Source organism: Rhinolophus ferrumequinum, chromosome 21 (assembly GCF_004115265.2).
Source record: "Rhinolophus ferrumequinum isolate MPI-CBG mRhiFer1 chromosome 21, mRhiFer1_v1.p, whole genome shotgun sequence".
NCBI lineage: Eukaryota > Metazoa > Chordata > Mammalia > Chiroptera > Rhinolophidae > Rhinolophus > Rhinolophus ferrumequinum.
The window spans coordinates 37,998,491-38,019,364 of NC_046304.1; the positions used below are offsets into that span (position 1 = coordinate 37,998,491).

Below are 20,874 nucleotides of genomic sequence, written 5' to 3' on the forward strand. Positions count from 1 at the left end.
TCCTGGGGAGAAAGCAGGACATATCATCAGTCCAGCCAAATGGCCACTGCAGTCTGTCTCATGCTTGTTGGGTTCCACGGCCTCAGGTGGCTCCCCTCCCAGAGGGGGAGGAGGGGAAGGTTTGGAAAAGGGAAAAGGGTCAGAAGTGACTGGGCTTTATGAAAAAGTCCTGAGAATCCAGAGCCGACCAGACCAGCTGATGGCTCCTAACCCGAGGCAGGAGGCCACGGGCCCAGCACCTCCCTGATGACAGGTGGCAATGCCCACCCCAGACAGGCCTGGGCCCAGAGCCAGGGTCAGTGGAATGTGTCTGACCTGGACCGGAAGTTGTGCCTCATGAGGCTTGGAGTTGGGGGTGAAGTCTCTGGCCCTGGGGAGGGTCCCAGAGGGTCAGGCTCTGAGGGATAAGGGGACAACACGGAGGGTCTCAGATTGGGGGGGACAGTCCTCATCTCTGCTGTCCCCACACTGGATGGGCAATGGACCTCAGCAAGAGTAGTATCCTGGAAGCTAGGCGGTGGTCTGGACAGACAGGGAGAGATGCAGGAAGGCCTTAGCTGGGGGCAGGGAGGGCCTGAAGGCCCAACTGAGACTACTGGGTGGCCTGGGGAACCCAGCCTGGCCTGCACCAGGCCTATCATTTGTCGAAGCTCCTGGCTGAGCTGAGACACTTCCTGGTTGAGACGGGAGATCTGTTGAAAACACATCAAATTGTTTCCCAGGTGCCATAATAATCACCACCCTCCTAAGTGTACCCCCCCTTTACAGTTTACAAAGCTCTTTCACAACCGCTCTCTGCTCGTGACCACCCCAGGAAGAAGGCGGAGCAGGGGCTATTTTTGTCTAAATGTAAATACCCTAGGCTCTTTCCAAAAAGGATTGGGGCAGCAGCTATTGCCATCTTCCCCACCGCCCCACTTTTACAAGATGTAGAAAAATGTGCTCAAAGAGATGGCACAGCTGTCAAGTGACAGATGTAGATTTACTTTCAGGTGATCCCATCACACAAGCGCAAGTGTCTATTCAATGTTTTTCAAATCTCAGGGAGTATAGAATTAACTGAGAAACTTGTAAAAATGCAGACTTTTGGGCCCCACCCCAGACATTTGAAACTGGATGAGGTCCACGAGTCTACATTTTACCAGGTTCTCCAGGTGCTGACAGGCACTCAAGTTTGGAACCGGGCTTAAAACTGTGAGCGGAAGCAGGACTGGTGCTCAATCTTGCTGAACAGGGGTTGGCCCCGCCCCCAGCCCAGGTGCTCCCTGGGGAACCCTGATGTTTATCAGAAGGAGGGAAGGCCAACTCCCAAGGGCGGGGCCTGGCTAGCCGTGGTGACAGCTCTGAGATCCCTGGAGAGGAGGTGGAGGCAGAGCCTCTGCATACAGCATCTGGGCTCTTTCTGACCAGGATTCAGATATTGGGATCCAGGTCCCCCAATGCAGATGGCCTCTCAGCCTCCCTGTCCTCTACCCGCCAAGTCTGCTTAGCACTCATTTCCCAGGGCTTGAGTAAGGGAAAGGCCTGGAGCATCATGACTTGCTGGGGGACTTCCGTGCAGGAGAGCAGCCCAGGCAGAGGAAAAGCCCTCCTTCCAGGACGGCCAACTTGAGCCAGCTGGGAAGGAGGGGAAGCAGAGATCCCTGGGTATTCAGAGTGCACCAGGGACCGGGCCAGGCATTCATCAGCTCTCATTGCACCCTCACAATAGCTCTAGAAAGAATAGATCACTTCCCCCATTTTCAGATGAGGAAATCAAAATTCAGAGTGGTTGTGGGACTTGCCCAAGCTCATCCAGCAAGTGTGACGATTTGAATTCAGGACTGGCTCCAAACACTGAAATGCTCTTATATGAGGCATATCTCTGATCCCAAAATGATATTCTTCAAGGAGGGGAGGAACCAGGCCCAACTCACCTCTTGGTTCAGCCTGCAGACCTTTTCCTTCACCTCCTCTGTCTCAGTGGCCGCGTCCTGGCTGGGCCTGGTCCCTGCCGGCAGAATGGGGTGAAGGAGTGTAGCGTGAAGGCAGGGAGCGTGAGTCTACAGCTTGGGGTGGGCTCCTCCTCTAGCATCAGGACGATGGGGAACCCAAACTCTCAGGCTGGTTTCAAGGCCCTATGACTTCCCCAGTCCCCTCACTGCCCAGCTTCCCCTAGCTCTAGACAAGTATCTTCTCTTTGATATCTGAACACAACATGCTCTCGTCATGACTTTGTGCTTTGCAACAACTACCTTACTCTGCTCCTCAAACTCTTACCTGCCCGTTAAGACCTAACTCAAGAGTCCCCTGCTCTAAGAGGGGGAATTAGGGGAGCTCTCCTCTCATACTTCAGAGCCCTGTTCTTGTCTCCGTTGTTGTACTTGGCATACTGTTCTGAAATCATTTATCAGAGTACACAGCTGTCTCCTTCACTAGGAGTGTGGGCCAGATCTGGGTTATCTGTGTATTCCCAGCACAGCACCTGGCACACGGTAGGCCCTCACTACATGTGGGATGGATGGATGGATGGATAGCAGATGAATGGGTGACTATGAGTTGAAGTCCACTGATGACCCTTACCTGTCGGAGGGGCCTGAGTGCGGGACCTAGGGTGCTCAGTCCTCCTGCCAAACCGGAATATAGGGGCCTCTGCTGTGCTGCCAGAGTCCTCAATGCCATCCACTATCCTGGGATGGGGGCAGTGGTCATCAGTCCCATGGGGAGAGGGGAAGGGCAGAGCAGACAGAAGGTGAATGGGAACAGCAGTGCCAGAGAGGTGGGGAGGAGCAACAGTCAAAGGGGTGGGGTGGGGTTGCAAGCTGTGTTGGATCAGAAGGGCGGGGTGGGTAGATGGTGCAGAGACAGGGAGGAACACTGGTTGGAATGCTGGGGACAGAGCCCAGAGAAGGTTCTGGAAGTCAGCACGGGTAATGGGGAAGGCAGGGGCGGCTAGTGTCTCACCGGGGACTGAGGTCCGTAGGTCCAAATGTTCCCAGTGGGGGAATGAGAAGCTGGGGAGGCTTCCAGGCAGCAGAGCCCCTGGGCAGGGCATGAGAGGAGGGACTGTGGCCTTGGCCAGCCAGGGCAGGGGACAGGGATGGGGACAGAGAAGGGGTGGAGACAAGGGCTGAGAATGGAGGCAGCTCCTCGCCCAAAAGGCTGACCAGGGAGCCCCGGGGCTGTGCCGGGCTAAGGTTGGGCAGCAGGAGGGGCCGGCGGGGCCTGGGACCTCCTCCAGGCTCTGCCCCAGCCTCAGACTCTGTGATGGACGGCAGGATCTTGTCTGAGAAGGAACCAAGGCTTTCAGAGCGGGGCTGTGGGCAGAGGGGGCAGCTGATATTATTCACAGGACAGTGAACAATCGGCCCCTTCATTGAGCAACAGCCTACACTGGCGGATGCTTACTCCCCATCTCCTCGCCTTCTCCCTGAGGCAGAGGAGCCAAGGAGAGGTTCTCCCCATTCCCAGACTCTCCCCCATGCAACCTCAATCCCATCCAGGAAGGGCGTGTTACCTGGAAGAGCCGAGGGGATCGGGAAAAGCAGCTGAGGCCCTGTGGGGACAAAGGGGGGCTCAAGCTGACTCATACCTGCCCACTCCCCTGGTGCAGCACCTCCTACTTCCACCCATCAGTGTTGTGGGGTTTGAGAATGTGGGGCCTTTTTAAGTGGACTCAAGTCAGAGATACCTCCAAATCTGACTCAGAGGAATCCTGAGTGGAAAGTCAGTATGAAAAGCAGCAAAAGACAAAGGCCTGCAGTGTAGTCTGCAGACCTGGCCCAGTACCTAAACCAAAACGGGCTCAGGAAACATCTGGTGAGTGAGGAAGCCCCAGGGAATGGTGCCCAGTCCAGACAGGGACTTCATGGAGGAGCAGCAAACGAGAGGGATTGTTTCCAAAGTGGGGGTTCTTTGGGGAGTCTGGAGTGAGTCTGAGGGGTGACCAACAGGAGATGGGTCAGTAGAGTTGGAAGTAGAGGTAGTGAAAGGTCGTCCATGGGGTTGGGTGATGGCCAATGGCGTAAGGTGGGTGGAACTGAAAGATGTTAAGTAGGAAGGGGTGCCTGGGGTTGAGAGAGGACATTTTCAGGGTGGAAGGTGATACATGAGGCTCTCTCCGGGACTGGGGGATGTCTGCTTTGAAGGAAGGGACCTCGGAGGAGATGGAGGCCATACGGTGTCTACATACATTGGTGTCAGAGCCCTGGTGCAGGTTGAAGGTGAGGTCCTGGGGCAGGCCAGCCCGGAAGGCAGCCGCATACTCAGGATAGAGTCTCAGGACCTCAGCCAGCCCTTGGCTGCTCAGCTGCTGCAGGCCACAGTAGGTCAGTGCCTTCACATCAGCGCTGGTCTTCAGCACGCAGCTTGGGCCTGCCCCTGACCCAGGCTCCTGCTCTGGCTCAGGGATAGCTGCCCCAATCAGGTCCCCCTTCCCTGTGGGGAAGGGATGGGGACAGTCAGCTGGGGCAGAGGGACCAAGAGGATATTAGTGGGAGGTGGTCAATGGATTTGAAGGGTGGTCAGTGTGTTTGAAGGACAGTTGGAGGTGGGTCAAGCAGTGGGACTGGTGGGAATAATCACATGAGTTGGGAAAAGGTCAGTGGAGAATGACGGGTAAAGTTGGGACAGTCAAAGAGGGATGTCAGTAAGGCTGGAGGAATGATCACTGAAACTGAAAGATCAATAAAGAATGGCCAGAAGGACCAGTTCAAAGGTAAAGGTCAATGGGCTTGAGGGTCAATGGGGATGAGTCGATTGAGTCCGGGACAGTCACTGAGGAAGGTTTAATGGGTTGAGGGATGTTGTAATGGGATCAGGGGAGAATCTGAGGGGAACAGTCAAAAGGGGATTGTAGTAGAGTGAAGGGACCAAGAAAGAAGACTCCTCGGCAGGAATTCCAGATATCCACTGAGGGTATCCCAGTCCCTGGATTCCTGGCCACTCCCCAGGTTCTGGGGTAGGTAGTGGGTGGTAGTGGGATCCTCACCCAGGATGGCCAGCACCACGTTGTCACGGAGAACCTCCAGCGAGCCTGAGCAGACATAGTAGTGCGCCTGCAGGGCATCCCCACGGCGCAACAGGTACTCGCCCGGAGCACAGAAGGAGGTCTTGATGTGCAGGGAGAGGGCCCGCAGGCAGCCCCTGCTTGCTGCTCCAAATAGCGGCAGCTTCAGGATCTCCCGATTCAAGTGCGTGGCAACGTCAGCTCTCAGCTCGTCTGGGAAGTCACGCAGTAACTGCAGAGGGGGTGTAGGTCACTCTGGCCACCTGCTGCTTGAGTTCCACAAATGTGCTGAGCCATCTCCAAGGAGACAGCTCCAACTTGCCCTCTGAAGTGACCCATTGCTGACCTTCGGAGAAGGCTTCTGTGTGTCTAACCTCCGTTCTGGAGCAGAGACTAGGTCTTCTCCTGTCTGTCCATTGCTTATGGCTACATAGCCTGGCCACTCACACATGTCCTGGTTACTCAACGCCACACATACAAGTACCATCCCTGGTGGGTCAGACTTAACCTGGGAGTCAGGAGACGAGAAGTCAGCTCTGCCCTAAATCCCTGTGGACCTCGAATGATCTATTTCGTCTCTCTGGATCTCAGGATCTGTAAACTGCAGTGTTACACTAGACCTTGAGTATTATCAACCACTTCCTAGGGGCCAAACTCAATATGCACAGTTCCACTCATCTTATGGAGCACCTTGGCCACTCTGGCTTGTTGACCTCTCTATTGTCACCATTGCCTCCCCAGACTCATTTTCCTCAGTCTACACACTTGCCTTTCTTCTCACTTTCCACCCAACCCCTGCATCATGGCAACCATGACCTCCCCACGCCCTGTGAGCCTGAAGCCCCACATCTGGGTCCAGACCTCTATTTTCAACGACCTCCAGGGCAAACTCCACTTGGGTCTCCCACAAGTACCTCACCCTCATCATGGCCCCCCCCTGGACTCTTATTTTCAGTCCAGTCTTCCTCCTGTATCACCTCCATCCCACACATCTGCCCAAGCCAGAAACCTGAGAATCACTCTGAGGTCCTCTTCTGCAACAAGGCTTACCAAGTCCCCATGGCACCTGCTCTCAGAAGTACCTCCTAGCTCCCTAGGCCACTCCCCAACCTAAACATTTTGCAGGATAAAATCTAAAGTCAAGGCCGTCTGTGAGCTGGGCCTGCCCACCTTCCCAGCCTGTCTCTTGCACTCCTCTCCCCCTCCCCCTTCCAGACCACTCACAGCCTTGCTCCTGAAGGCTCACTGAACTACTTTCAGTTCCCTGAACTCACCGTGCTATTTTGCATCATTTCAGACCTGTGTTCCTATTGCTCTTTCTATCTGGAATGGCCTTCTGGTAGCAGGCCAATTTCCTTATTGTCCCTCACCTTGTCCCCTCTTCTGTGCCACTGTCCCTGACTACTGTAGGTCCAATCACAACCAAGGCCCCACTGCACCTACATTCTTCCAGCAGGGTCCCATTCACTATGTAATTATTTGTTTTCCTGTCTGTCTCCCTCACCAGACTGGTGTCTCCCTGAGGGCAAGGGAAGAGTATAATCACTGCTGAGCTCCCTGTGTCCAGCACAGAGGCTGGGCCAACGCAGGTGCTCGGGAAATGTGAGCTGAAGGGGGCGTGACATTAGCCAGGGCCTGAGCTCCATTTCAGTTTCCACATTCTAGTGCACAGGAAAAGAGATGTGGATTTGGGTGGGTGCGTGCCCTTATGAACAGCACCTCGCTTCGCTTCCCCGGGCCCACTGTGCCACCATTCCAAACCTGGAGAGGCTGCAACCCTTACCCCTCCGCACCTCCGTGTTGTAGACGGGGAGACCCGCGCACTACCTCATTGGCGTCTATGCCGCTGTTGACGGCCCACGTGGTCTGGAAGTACTCGAGCATGCGCTGCTTGAGAGGCCGCGGCAGGCGATGCACGCGGATGAAATCCTTCAGGTCCTTCATGCGGCGGTGGTACAGCGAGCGGCGCGAGTACATGCGCTGGATGACGGCCGTCACGTTACCGAACACCACCGCGTGCATCAGCGCTGCGGCGGTGGCGGCAGGTAGCTGGTTAGGGGCAGCCACTTGCTCCCAAACCCACCCTGCCCTGGATTCCTGTCTCTGGGTTCCTGGGGAGGGGCAGGAGAGCCAGTGGGCTCCTGCGTGCCTACCCGGTGCCAGGTGCTGGCTTCGGGCGAGGAATGGAGGGTAGCTTCCTCGGGTCAGAACTGATACCCCTCTCATGCCACCCTCCCTACCCCAATTAGGTCACTAGCTTGGGTTTCCATCCCCTTCGCAAGAGGCCATGCCTGTTTGTGGCAACCCCCAGGGCCGCATGTAGTAGGTGCTCAGAAAATGTCTATGAATGAATGCAAGACTGGACGTGGATGGACATCTTGCCTTCTCTCGGCCTCAGTTTCCCCATCTGCACGCTGGGCTTAGCAGGGCCACCCTGGGGCTTGGCAGGCAAGGCCTCACCGCCTATGAGCATGGTGCAAATGGAGAAGATCTTCTCGGCGTTGGTATTGGCACACACGTTGCCGAAGCCCACGCTGGTCAGGCTGCTCAGCGTGAAGTAGAGTGCAGCAATGTAGGCACTGCGCGGCGACGGGCCGCCCGCCGAGCCGTTGACGTAGGGCACCTCCAGCCTCTTACCCAGCTCGTGCAGCCAGCCTGGGGAGTGGAGGGATACAAGGAGCCCCGCTGCACAAGCGGTGGAGAACTGGGTTTCCATGCGCTGCCCGCACGTGGGCCTCGCAGCGGTGAACTGGTTACAGTTGCAGTTCACGACTACTAACCCCCCACACTGCTGACTGTTCAGGGGCCCTTGGGACTCTCTAGGACTTGACCCAGCCAGACATTCTCCCTGCCTTGGTGGAACTTCCAGTCTGAGGGAAAGAGATATGAAATAAATCATTACAGGTGAGAAGCAAGCTACTGAAAGGGAAGTATAGGCTGTCTTAGGAGTCATAATGCGTTAGGAGAACCAACGCCATGGGGGTGGGATGGGCTATGGTTCCTGAAAGACTCCCTTAGGACAGAGCATTGTAGCTGAGACTGCAAAGAGAAAAGTCACCTAGGTGAAGGAGGGAGAGAAGACAAAAGGGACAGATTCCAGAGAGGAAAACATGTTCAGGGTCCAAAGTGAGAAAGCAGTACATCCTGGGGGCTGGAGGGAGGCCCGTGTGGCTGCAGCACAGGGGACACGGGAGAAAGAGAAGCCAGGTAGGGACAGAGAGGGCTGCAGCACTCTGTAGGGTGTGCTCTGAGTGTGGACTCTATTTTGAGGGCAATGGGGAGCCCCTGGAAGGGGCTCTGCCCCAAACCCCCTCCGCACCATCAGTGTGTCCCCCACTGTATTTTGGTGGTCTATCACCAGTCTTACTCTCCTGCTACGCTGTGAGGTCCCCCCAGGGCAAAGCCCTTGTCTTCAAATCAGATTCCCATGTCTGATCTGGAAGGAGCTCAATGCATGTTGGTTGGATGAGTGCAGGACTGTGGGTGGTGGGTGTGGGTACTGGTGGAGGCATCAGCTTGGGGGCCCGAGTGGGCACTGCAGGCGGATGGGTGGTCAGGGAAAGCCTGGGGTCCGTGGCTCACCGATGTCCCAGAGCAGGGGGTCGTTGGCCTCCATCTCCCGGCGCCCGATGACATACCAGACACAAGCCATCCAGTGGGCAAGGAGCGCAAAGACGGACATGAGCAGTGTGAGCAGCACGGCGCTGCACTGGGAGTAGCGCTCCAGCTTCTGCAGCAGCCGCAGCAGCCGCAGCAGCCGCACTGTCTTCAGCAGATGCACCAGCGATGTCTGCAGGAGTGTGGCAGAGGAGGCGTCAGGGCGCAGGTCGTTAGAGCCCCCGCCTCCATGTCGTTTCCTAGCACCCTGGAGTCAGGGCAAGCTGCAGCAGGACAAACATCCCTCTGTCCTGAGAAGGTGACCAGGAAATGCGGGGGGAGAGAATGATACTGAAACTAATAACCGCTGGCACTGTGTAAGTACTTACCATGTGTCAGGCACTGGGCTAAATATTTGTAATCCCCATTTGGAAAAAAAGTATGCCTTCGGTTTAATTGTCATCATCATTCCCAGTTTGCAGATGAGTAAACTAAGGCCCAGAGAGGTTAGTGATTTGCTTGAGGTCACAGACCAAAGGTATGATGGAGCTGGAACTCAAATCTGGGCTGATACCAAAGTCCATCCTGTGCTATCCTGCCTCTTAGCGCTGTGGGCTGTGAAGGAGCAAGTTCTGATCAGTCAGGGGAAGAGACAGAATGAGCTCTGGCCCCTGCTCAAAGCCCCCAGTGTCCTAGGCACAATCAGCTGTGGTGACGAGCTGGCTCCTGATGACAGCAATTGTAAGAGGAGCCACTCCTTGAGACATAGAGAAGCATGGTAGAGTGGGGACAGGCAAGAGGCTGGAGGACAGGGGAAGGTTTAGGGACCTTTCCCCTCGTGGGTTAGCTGCAGGCAAGAGGGTCATGCCAAAATGTCGAGGGAAGGAGAGCAGGGACTGAGGGAGCCTGGGCTGCGAGGTCTCAGCCCTGTGGGGCTAGGTGGGTGTTGATGGAGCTAGTGGTACCTAGTAAGGTCCTGTAAATGTTAGCTACTAGTACCATGATGACTGTTTCCATTATGCTTATTAATGCTCCAATTAGCCCTTCCAATCTTGGAGGTGAGGAGCAGGTGGGGGGCTTATTTTCTCACTACTCTGGATGGGGGCAGCTGGGAGGCTAGGGCTAGGGACTCTGGGACAGTGTCTGGGTCACCTGGTATGAAGGCCCTTCCCCATCCTCTCAGGGGCTTCCAGGAGCATCCCCCATAGCCCTGGCCCTACATGGTTCCTGAGCCATGTAGGTGAAGTAAGTGGCCCTGATTGCCCCACATGGGCCCTCTCCAGGCTTACTACCTGCCCCTACCTCACAGAGCTCCTGACTTGAGTCTTTTAGCGCTTCCCCCCAGTCACCCGGCCCTGGGCCCCACTCCCTTGGGGTCCCCCTCTCCTTCTCCTTGGACCAGATTGTCCCAGGCCTGGCTCCTTCGAGTCCATAGCTCTGCCAGTGACTCTTCATCCTCTCTCTTTGCTCTGCCTCCTCCAGCCCCAGCATCTCTCCTCACCTCCCCTTACGCCAGACCATCCACTCAGGTACCCTGGTTTCCTGGGAAGCAGGGTGCTGTGCTAGAAACAATACTGGACTAGGAGTCTGGAGACCTCGTTCCAATCGCCTGCTTGTCACTGTTAGCTGTGTGACCTTCAGCAAGCCATTTAACCTCTCTGAGACACTGCATCTACCTCTGAAAAACAGGGATAAGAGAACCTGCCCTGAAGGGTTACTGTGAGGCTCCTATGTGATGATGTGTGTGAAAGTACTTGGTAAACTGTAAAGTGCTCCCAGGAGGGGAACCTCCTGGGAGGAGGAACAGGGGGCTCTCTTCAGCTCTCCCTCTCCCCGGGGACAGTTGTTTGCCCCACTGACAGTTTGGTGGGCATGGGGGTGGGGAGGGTGGGGAGCTCTGCCCGGAATGCCCGGAGCCTCAGTGCAGACACACACACGTGTGGGAGCGTGCACACACGTGTACACAGCCAGAAGAGGCCCACAGCTCGTTGGCGGCTAGTTAAATCTGGCTGTGTGTAGGTGGTTTCCTGTTATAGCTAAGTGTGGCAGAGAGAGGAGCGCACAGGGAAACAGCTCTCCACCTCCTCACCCAAACCAAGGGGGTCTAGGGGCAGGGGGTGGGACTCCCTCACCCCGGACTTGAGCAGACCTACTGTCCACCAGCTGGATGCAGAGCTGCCCACTCATAGGCACCTCCGGACAGTTGCCAGGGAGCTGGGAGGACACCACTCTTAGCATTCTCTGCCTCCAAACCCAGCCACGGCCTCTACCTCCTGGTCTGGGCTTGCTATGCTCCCTCGTAATGCTCTCTTTCCTCATCTCCCACCAGCTAAATCCTACTCTCCATCTAGTTCTACTCTCACCTCCCTCAGGAACCCTTCCCAGGCTACCCTAGCCTCTGCCCAACTGGGGTACTTTGGTCTCCCAGGCTCTGTCCAGATTTTAGATCATTTTTACACACACCCATGTTCCAACCTGGAATTACAAGATCAGCTAGCTCCGTGCCCAGCCCTCAAACACAATACCTGGGCCCCATCTTCCACTTCATTCACCTCTTTGTTCCTACTGTCCCCTCCAGTAGTTCTGCCCCCTCACCCGCTTAACTGCTTGGAGGCTGAATCCTTGTACCTTTTTCCCATAGTGACCATGCCCCACACAAAGCTTTGCAGACAGCTAACTGCTCATTAGTTGTTTGTTAAATAAAAATGTGAAAAGTACCACTCATTTGGCATTAAGCCAGTGTCGCCTCGGTAGACTTACTTAGCTTTTTGTTCATCTCAGCTTCCCTTAGAGACTGTGAGCTGAGCTCCCCAAGAACGCAGACCCTCTCAGGTCCTTCTCGGCTCCTAGCACAGGGCTTTGCCCATAGCAGCTGCCCGACAAATAGTCACAGATAGGTTGATGGGAAGGACTGAGTTTGGGTTTGAGGTGGGTCCCTCAATGGCAGATGCTGTGCTAAAGCTGGGAGGTCAGGCTGCACGTGGGACGGGGGTCACTCACCACAGTGATGTTGAAGATGTAAAGCAGGTCAAAAGGCAGCGCGGCGATCAGATCAACGAAGAACCATGTGGCCAGGTAGTGGAGGCCAATGGAACGAGGAGCAGAGACCACCTGGCCGGACTGGGACACATAGGTGGTGCGGAAGTTCAGGATGATATCTGGGGGTGCAAGAGGCTGTTACTAGAGGGACTTGGCCTAGAAACTCAGGCCAAGGGGCCAAGGAACTGGATAAGCTGGGAACAACACTTAGAGACCCAGAATGGAGTTGGAGGCAGAAAAGGGGAAGACAGATTGGGCTTCTGGCTGGTCCTTAGAGAGGAGAGGTCTAGAAGCTGCAGAGGTCAAGGGGCAGGGGGCAGGGCACTTAAAGACCCATAAATGAGGGTCTCTGAATACCTGAGTACTGCAGGCCCCTGATGGAGTGACGCTTGGATAAATGAGTCCCTCTAGCCCACCCGCCAGGGGATGTGGGGCAGAGGGTCTGACCCAGGATGAAGAGCATCTCCACGGCGATGTCGCTGACAAGAGTGTGTCGGGAAGTGATGGGGGTGTCGTCATCATCGCCCAAGAAGCAGACATTGTAGGGGACAGTGACCGCAACGTAGAAGGTGGCGAGGAGGATGAGGCCATCCCAGACAGCCTTGGGGATGCTGTAGTGGAGGAGGAGGCAGCGGGACCCCCCCACGGAGGCCACCTTGTACTCGGGCACTGATGGCTTTGGCTCAAACACGTTCTAAGGGGAGAGGGGTGGCGGTTGGGGACACTTGGGGGAAAGAGGAGCCAAGGCTGGGGAAGGGAGAGGAAGGGGATGGGGAAATGGGGGAGTGTGGAACTGCGAGTACGACCACAAGACAAGATAGAAGGTGAAGGAGAGGGGTTCAGGGGCTGGCATCTGACACTTCCTTCCTCTGCCAAGCTACTGCTCAGGCCTCATTTTGAAATAATACGTTTCGTGGGGGGTATCTTAAGGTCTGACCTTCATCCTGCTTGAGGAGATTATGACAAATCAGGCACATGCCCTAGCTTGAGGGGTCACTAATTTCTCCCTCAAGTTCCTCTTGGGTTTTGGAGGCCCAGTGGGGGATGGGTGTATCCCAGGAATGAGGGGAGGCTGGTACAGTGCACCCCATTCCTTGTCGCCCTCACAGACTACCCAGAGGGTTGGAGACTCAATCCTGTGGCTTTATCGGGTCGTAGGAGTGGTACACAGGGCTAGATGCCAGGCTCCCAATGGGGGTTTTCTCCCTAGGACCACAACTTATGATTTCACCCCCCACAGGGCAACCTTATCAGCCAGAGGTAGGTGACATAATTGCTGCTAGAGCCCCACCCTGTGTCATCATCAGAGCAATGTCAATCACAGGGAAGCAAGGGAGACGAAGATGGAAGGAGATGTCGGGGGACATGGGATAGAGCAAAGAAATGAGCAGACAGAGGAGCAGGGCACTGGAGGGAGAGCAGACAGACAGGGAAATGGAGACAGTAACAGGATGCCTCAGCATCACGGCTGGGAGATGTTGGGGTGGAGACAGGACTCACATTATTGTTTTTCATGCCTCTGTGGCCCCGGCGGCCAAAGTGGCCAGTCAGTCGGTGTAGGGCAGTCCGGCCCTGTCTCCTGGTAGATCGATGTCTTGAGCTGGCTCCCCTCCTGCCAAGGGAGTTCTCTATTGGGAAGAAGGTACAGAAACAAGTGGGGGCACATCCCATGATGCTGGGTAGGGAGAGGTCTTATGTGACCTTGGGCAAGGTCCTCTGACCATTTGTGCCTTCTCCCCAGACTTGCAGTTACCATGATTACTGTCCCCTGAGGGGCCAAGTCCTGGGCCTCCGCTCTGAGTGATGTCCTTGAAGGAAAAGAGGAAAAGCACGACCTCCCCCATCTCATTCTTGATTGGCATCATGTCCAGGAGGCACCAAAAGGCCGAACCTAGAGGTGTGGAGAGATGGAGGGGAGGGTGAGCAGCCCATGGCATCCCTTTCTCTTAATCCCTCTTGGTTCCTGGGCATAGTCAAAGGGCTTGGCAAAGCTTTAGAGCTAGAAAGAACCCCAGAGATTATGTCAGCCGATTCCTTCACCGTCCCGATGGAAGAACCAAGGGCCAGAGAGGGTCAGGTCACATAGTCAGAGACTCAGTGTCACACAGTCAGAGACTCAGTGTCACATAGTCAGCTTGTGGCAGTGTGGGGACCAGCACCCACTGTGTGAACTGAACTCTGAGTAAAGCCTGGGGACTGGACAAGGGTGCAGGATGGGCCCTCACCATCCTTCCGGTAGAAGCAAATTTCAGCCTGGTGTTCCTGATGGCCCTCCAGTGCCTTGTGCAGCCTCTGCAGGGCTGGCTCACTGGTCTCTGGACCATAAAGGAAATGGCAGCTGCACGTTTTCTGCATGACCTCAGTGCGGCCGTAGCCCGTGAGCTCGCAGAAGCCGTCAGAGCAGTAGACGATGGGAAAGCCCCGTGGGCCCTGTGCATTGGCCAACAGGAAGTTGCTGTCTGTGGGAAGACAGAGAAGGTCAAGGTTAGGTCAAAGCCAGGAGAGGAATTCAGCTTCCAGGTAGACAGTACCTCCCCCAAGCTGTGGTCAGAGGTCACAGAGCCAGAAGCTTCCCAGGCTTCCATGTGATTCCTGGATCCCCCTCTGGTATATTCTGAAATGAGAGTAAGAAGGGATAGAGCAAAAGGACAAGGAGACTTAAGGGTGCTCTGGAACTTGGACAGGGACTACTGTGGGTTGGAAAAGGAACCCCAAGAGGTCATGCGTTCCATCCCTCCGCTCTTACTATAGGAGGCAGCATAGCATGGTGAGTACAGGCAGGAGCTCCATCACCCCACCTTTGCTGCTTACTGTGTAATCTTTGGCAAGTTAATGAACTCCTCTGTGCCTCTGTTTCCTTGTCTGCAAAGCGTGTGTGTCTGTGTGTGTGTGTGGGGGGGTTATAGATCTTCCTCACACGGTTTTGTGAGAGTTACATGAGCAAGTCCTGGCACATAGTCAGTATCACACTGACTGGGTGAAATGATTCCCCCTCATTTGCACAGCTTTCAAAGCACATCAATAGCCGCTACCCTGTCATCCTATTCGAGAGTGGACAGGGCAGAGAGTCTGGTGATATCACACCCATTTTATTGATAGAAAACCAAAAGGCAGAGATTATGCAAACTCACAAATCTCCTTTGTGTGGGGAGGGAAAAACGTCTTCATCCGCTGCCTTCCAGGAAAGGTCCTCTTTTTAGCATCCCTTTAGCTAATTTTAGGGGCCTGTCCCCAGTGCTTAAAGTCTGACAGGATTGGGCAATGAAGCTGTGGCTCCAGCAACCCCAGCAGTACGACCTGAGCGGGCTCCTTCCAGTTCCAATAGGTGGGAGGCCACAGTGGGACTCTATAAGCCATTCAGGGACAGAGGGAATGGGCCTGAGACACAACCAGTCCTGGGGGGTGCTAGGAAGGGTGTGTCTGGAGGTGGGGTTGCTGATGGAGACATTGAGGGTGCCTGGCAGGCGATGGGCCCTGGGCAGCAGCCTCCTTCTTCCATCCCAGGGCCTGTTGCCCCAGTGATGGGCGCTATGGAAACAAGGGAGGTGTGGATAGGGGGTGGGAAGGTGAGGAGGCGGGTAGGGTGCCCGCAGCTTGGTTTCCGCCCTCAGGTACCTCTCCCCCCACCTTCCAGATCCTGGCCAGGGTGCCCCAGAGGGGCAGGGGGAGATCCTTAGGCTCCAAAGTAGGAAAAGGGAATGGCGGGAGAAGAGGCGGGGAAGGAGGAGTGTGGCTGTCCAAGGTGCTGAACCTGGAACCCAAGCTGGGGTCGGCGAACAGGGAATTCCCTTTGTCACAAGGACCATCCCCTCCCCTCCTGGCTCACCTCCCTCAGACACTGACGCGCCACGATTTGGGGGCGCGTGACCTTAATCCAAACTAGGTCCTGCGGAAATCTAATCTTTTTCTTCTCTCTCTCGCTCTCATTCTCGTTCTCTTTTCCTGGAGGAAGGGGATACTGGAGTCGTCTGGGAGTAGACTCCAGAGCGTCTGGCCACTTCGTCCCACCTCCGCGTCTCGGATACTCCCCCATACATCCCGCCAGCAGAGCTCTACACCGTAGTGGGCCTCTTCCAAGGCCTCTCCTCCGTTTTGCTGCACAATGAGCCTTACACCCCCAATTTTGGACCCCCGCACTTTTGGCCTTCTCCCCGCTTCCCCTCGCACAGTGCTCCCAGTTCCGTTCTTTTACCACAGCTTCGGGAGTTCCTAGGCTCTCAATTCCACTCTCTCTCCATGCCTCGGGTCTGATCACATCCAGGAGACCCAAGCCTGCCCTGAAGAAGTCTTGGCCCCCCGCCCCAGCCGCCGCCCCACTCACGTGTGCCGTCGAAGCGGGTGGCTATGGTGTCCAGGAAGGTGTTCTGTGGGGCCAGCAACCCCTTCATGACAGGCATGGCCTCCCGGCGCGGGTTTGAGGTGCGGCGCTGGGGGTCATTCAGCGCGGTGGGGACCAAGGGGGCGCGCTGCCGGCCGGGCCGGGGCGCCCCATGCGCCAGCCTGCCTTCTCCCCTCCCTCTCGTCGCCGCGTCTCTGCTCCAAACCCTGAAGCTTTCGGCTTGGCTCCGCAGTGCCTCAGTGGTTCTTTACCCCACGGGCCAGCTTCTTTCCCCTGGGCTTGGCCCGCGCCTGCCACGTGGCCCCGTACCGGGAGGGGCAGCCCGTGACACCCGTACCCCTCTCGGCGGCCCTCCTTCAGGAGGCAAGCGGCCCACGCGTGTCTCTCGGGGAGAAAATTCGGGACACGCCCACCAGGAGTCGAGGCTCAAAGAGGTGGGGCGGGGTTGAGCGACAGACACGCCCCTTCCAGGGTGGCCACACCCCACGTGTGGTTCCCAGGAGCTCCCTTTGGCTCCGCCCGGACGGGTTTCCCGGCGCACCGCCCACGTTGAGAATGGTATCTGGTTCACAGTGCCGCCTGCTGGAGTTGGGCTGTTTTCTCAGCACCCTCAGGTCCCTGCGCTCCAGTGTGACAGCAAGGGTTAAAGAGGCTAGTTTTGCCAGTTGAGCATCGCTGGAAAGGCTGAGAACTCAACTTCTAGAATGTACTACTTAACCCCATCTGTGCCTCGGTTTGCATAGGCCACCCTGGAGAATGGAGTCCACAGGGTACAATCCCGGCTCTGCCATTTATTCATGGTGTGACCTGGCCGCTCCGAGCCTCACTTTTCTCATCTGTAAAATGGAGCTAGTACTTTTCACTTCATGCGGTTGTGAGAATTTTTTAGTAGCATAATGCATGGTGTTGGCAAAAAATAAGTGTGTTGGAGAGCAAATTTCTCCCTAATTTCCCTCTTCTTATGGTCTTAATTTAATCCTTCTTTCTGCTGCCATTCAAATGGAAGAAAGGCTGGAAGCAAGTTTGGGGCTGAGAAAGATAGTTTAAAGGTAGGCAGAGTCAGTTTGCAGCAAGAAGGACGCAGGTGAGACCAGATACAGGACTTTTTCACAATGTAAGTAGAAAACTACTGGGGTGGCTGAGTGTGGTGGCTTAGGGTGACTGCTTCCTGGAACAAAACAGTTAAAGCCAGTGAGAATGTAAAGACGTCCCCGGAGAGGGCAAGCCAGTACTCTTCCCCCTCCCTCCAAGGGTCTGAGTCCAGTATCATCTGGGATGTTAGATTGCTTAAAAGTGTCACATCGTTCTGTGTCTCTACTTTTGGGTGCTATATTAGTTCCCTAGGGCTCCTATAACAAAGTATCACAAACTGGGTGGCTTAAACAACAGAAATTTATCGTCTCAGTTCTGGAGGCTGAAAGTCCAGGCTCAATAGAATGGCAAGATTGGTTTTCTTTGAAGGCTGTCAAGGAAAACCTGTTCCATGCTTGTCTTCTAGCTTCTGGGAGGTTGCTGGCAATCTTGGCCTTCCTTGGCTTGCAGATGCATCACCACACCTCTGCCTTTACGTTCACATGGGTTCTCCCAATGTGTGTTTCTGTGTCCAAATCCCTCCGACCCTTTTTGTAAGGACACTAGTCATACTGAATTGGAGGCCCACCTCACGCCAGTATAACTTCACCTTAATTAGTTACATCTGCAACCACACTCCAAATAAGGTCACATTCTGAAGTGCTATAACTTCAACATAGGAATTTAGAGAGGGGGCACAATTCAAGCTGTAACAGCTGTGTTCAGTTAAAGTTGTAGGAAAATCTCACCCATCTGAGCATAAGACTGGCAGTTCCCAGCTACCTACAGAATAAAGCCTGATGACTTGTGGGGGGCCTTGCAATCTGCCCTGGACAACCTGTCTCCCCCTCCGTCGCCTCACCGCTCCACACACCCTCTATCCCACGCTGCAGCCACTCTAGGTGATTCATGTTGAACCTCATTATTCCCTGCCTCCTCCAAATGCTCAGCTCCCAGCCCTTCTCAATAGGATTCCGCTCCTCTGTGCAGCTTTTCTTGCTCTCGCTCCCCTCCTGTGTCTATCCATAAAGGCTCAATATAGAATGACTAGCAGAGCATCCAGGGACATGTCTATGCCGCATCCACCCCTCCAGCATGCACATATGCGATTATCTACGCACCCAGGGCCTTGCACGGTTCCTTGCTCTGGAAGCTCCCCATCCAAGAGTGTTTCAGGTTCAACGACGCCCAAGCTGAGGTGCCCCAGAGCCGGGCTTCCAGGCCACTGGGCTCTTTATAGTTCATAAGACTCTGACGCCCCCTGGAGGGAGAGAGGCGACCACGCAGGAACAGAGACCAGCCACACTAACGGACTCTCGTCTTTATTGCACTTTTTGTTTGGGGGCTGACACCTGGCGGGCAGAGGGGAGTGGGCAGGGCCAGGATAGAGCCCAAGCCAGGGCTCAGACCCCGGACCGTCCCCCAGGCGCGACGGATGACGGAGGAGTAGAAGGACAACGGAGCCCGGAGCAGGGGCGCGGCGCAGACTCTGCGCCTGCGCGGCGGCCCATGGTCAGGATGCCGGCCGCGTGGTTACCGCTGGCCTGCAGGAGGCGCTGCAGCCGGCCCTGGAGGCCCGGAGGACCTGGCCGCCGCTTGCCCAGCGTAAGGATGCCAGCCGCGTGATTGCCAGCGCCGTGCAGCAGCTGGTAGAGTCGGCAGGAGCACGTCTTCTGGCGGCAGCAGTCGGGCAGGGGCTGCGCGGCCGCCCCAGGAGACAGCAACGCGGGCGGCAGCAGCAGCAGCAGCAGCAGAAGCGTCATGGCGGCCCAGGAGACCTAGGAAGGTGGAGATCCGGCGCTGGCGGGTCTTACCACTGCGCGGACATCCAGCCCCTACACCCAGGCCTTGCCCCGCTGGTTGCGCTCCTCCTCTTGGCCTGCTCCCCTCCCTCGCTGTCCCTTCGTTTTCCTGCCCCTGCGCCATGCTGTGTGAAGGGCTCTGTTGGAAAAGAGCTCATCTGGCTCCTTTACCTGCTCCTCCTTCAAATCCCAGCACAGCATCTCCTCCAGGAAGCCCTTTGAGATCCCCTGGGCAGAATGCATCCCTCTGTCCTCTGGAGGGATTAGTCTTTATTGTACCCCCATTGAAGTGCTTACCACTCCATCTGAAAACGTGTGTCTGAAGTTTGTACACTCCGGGAAACAGAGGCCCTATTTCTTCCCGCTCCCCTCACCCCCAGCGGCAAACCCGTGCAAATTAAGAACTGGCAGGATCCAAGTGTTGTCTGCCTGCTCCCTTGCAGGGGACACCGGCCTCTGTGGCTTTGGTCGTTTCCTACCCTCTCAGGTGGCATAGCTTCCTCACTTGTGACCTGGGTATTAAATAATTCCTACTATGCAGGGCTGCTGGGAGGATGAAATGAGATGGCAGGTGCAAACACAGCAGCTGAAACATAGTAAGAGCTCAATAAACACGAGCTCTTAGGAGAAGAGGGCACAATTGAATGTTAGCCAAGGCAGGTTCTCAGCCAAGGCTCCACCCAGCCTCCAGCCTGCCTCAGAGCCCACATATGAGAAGACCAAGAGAGGAGATATCTTCAGCTTTTCTTCCACCCCTGAGCAAGCATTCTCATTGCCTCCTAGTATGATGTGTCCCCTCTGTCCCTGGGTCTTTACCTTTGTGGAGGGAGGGTTCATGGTGTCTGGACCTCAGAGTGGGGTAGCCGGGAAAGTTGTCTCCAGTGGTCCAAATAGCCAGGAACTTTGAGGCCGTCGACTGTGACCTGCTACCAGGGGCTTGGGGTTTATAGTGCTCTGAGGTGGTGGGGGAGAAATGGGCACTGGCGTCCACTCTGGGGCCAGACAAAGGCAAGTCTAAGATTAGCTTCGTGTAGGGGGGCCGTCTCCAGGCTGGGCCCAAGGAATGGCCGCCAAGGCACTCAGAGGCCAGAGTTGGATCACTGTCCCCCTGATCTCCCCCTTGTCTGTCTGCCTGCTCCCTGGAGATGGGGCGGTCTCCGGGCACTAATAAGGCCAACTTGCACCCAGGAATCTGGGAGCACAAAAGAGACCTTGGCTGGGGCGCTGGCATGGAACAATGGAGGGGCACAGCTGCTAATTAGGGGCAGGCGGGGGGGTGGCCATGAAACCCACTCTCCACAGGGTGCATGTGTGGGGGGAGGGCACCCAGACAGCAGGCCTCTCCCCACCACTGCTCGTCACTCCCCATGGGTCTGTCAGGCTCCAGGGCCTTCCTCCTCCATGGAAAAAGGCTTCTGAGCTGGTTCTCCCTTCCTCCAGCTCTTTTCTTCCTTTTGCCCCTTCCACCAACCTCTAAGATGAAAAACCTTGAAAACCAAACCTGGGCAATGGGAGGAAAGCAGCCAAACCTGGTATTTTCCTTTGATCTCCCAGCTTCCTTCCTGGAGGGGAGGGACGGGGTCCCATCCTGCTATCAGCAGTGAGTGAGCCACCATGGCTGGAGTCTGTCTTATTCAGGGCACTGTCTATTGAGCACCTGCTCTGTGTCAGGCCCTGCACTGGATGCTGGAGTGACATGCCCAGTTTTCAAGGTGCTCCAAAGTCCAGGTGGGGGTGTGACCCACCACTGATAGCTCAGTGGGAGAAAGGACTCTGAACAGGCCTTTCATGAAAAGGGGATTTCTACCAGGTAATTTTGGGGGAGAAGGCATTCTGCAGAAGGGACAATTTGAGCAAAGACCTGGAGGTGACAGTGGGATAGCAGAGGGTGGTCCTCGTGGTCACAGAGGAGAGAGGTGGCTGGACTGGCAAATGAGGTCCACGGTGAGACAAAGGTGGGTGCTGGGGAGACATGCAGGATTTTAGCAGAGAGGAGTCATGGGCTGATGTGGGGGCCGGGTGAGTGGGCGCAGGAACCT

The 20,874-nt window shown here is 55.8% G+C and overlaps 2 protein-coding genes across 3 annotated transcripts; both read right to left on the reverse strand.

Annotated features, from left to right (window-relative positions):
* KCNH4 (potassium voltage-gated channel subfamily H member 4) lies at positions 1-16,356 on the reverse strand. Its single transcript, XM_033089076.1, has 16 exons — positions 15,945-16,356; positions 13,849-14,082; positions 13,377-13,514; positions 13,124-13,251; positions 12,071-12,317; positions 11,585-11,742; positions 8,570-8,777; positions 7,448-7,642; positions 6,815-7,014; positions 4,970-5,219; positions 4,172-4,416; positions 3,497-3,535; positions 2,944-3,296; positions 2,563-2,669; positions 1,917-1,990; positions 1-692 (listed from the first exon to the last, which is right to left on the reverse strand). The coding sequence occupies exons 1-16, from the start codon at positions 16,018-16,020 to the stop codon at positions 297-299; spliced, it is 3,048 nt and encodes a 1,015-aa protein (XP_032944967.1). The 5' UTR covers positions 16,021-16,356; the 3' UTR covers positions 1-296.
* A 1,986-nt stretch (positions 16,357-18,342) lies between these two features.
* Positions 18,343-19,771, reverse strand: HCRT (hypocretin neuropeptide precursor). 2 transcript variants are annotated; one of them, XM_033091066.1, is made up of 2 exons: positions 19,652-19,771; positions 18,343-18,811 (listed from the first exon to the last, which is right to left on the reverse strand). In XM_033091066.1, exons 1-2 carry the CDS (start codon positions 19,670-19,672, stop codon positions 18,437-18,439), a joined length of 396 nt encoding a protein of 131 aa, XP_032946957.1. In that variant the 5' UTR covers positions 19,673-19,771; the 3' UTR covers positions 18,343-18,436. The 2 variants fall into 2 exon arrangements, with proteins under 2 accessions (XP_032946957.1, XP_032946956.1); XM_033091065.1 differs by lacking the exon at positions 19,652-19,771 and adding an exon at positions 19,007-19,132.
* Positions 19,772-20,874: the final 1,103 nt, after the last annotated feature.

Excerpts from the sequence above, each read along its gene's own strand:
- HCRT (XM_033091065.1), bottom strand. The coding sequence starts at position 19,078 with ATGCATTCTGCCCAGGGGATCTCAAAGGGCTTCCTGGAGGAGATGCTG. Across the intron at positions 18,812-19,006 it reads GGGATTTGAAGGAGGAGCAG|GTCTCCTGGGCCGCCATGAC; the intron begins GTAAAGGAGCCA and ends CCACCTTCCTAG.
- KCNH4 (XM_033089076.1), bottom strand. The coding sequence starts at position 16,020 with ATGCCTGTCATGAAGGGGTTGCTGGCCCCACAGAACACCTTCCTGGAC. Across the intron at positions 8,778-11,584 it reads ACATCTTCAACATCACTGTG|ACATCGCTGGTGCATCTGCT; the intron begins GTGAGTGACCCC and ends ACACTCCTGCAG. Across the intron at positions 5,220-6,814 it reads GCGGCATAGACGCCAATGAG|TTACTGCGTGACTTCCCAGA; the intron begins GTAGTGCGCGGG and ends CCCCCTCTGCAG.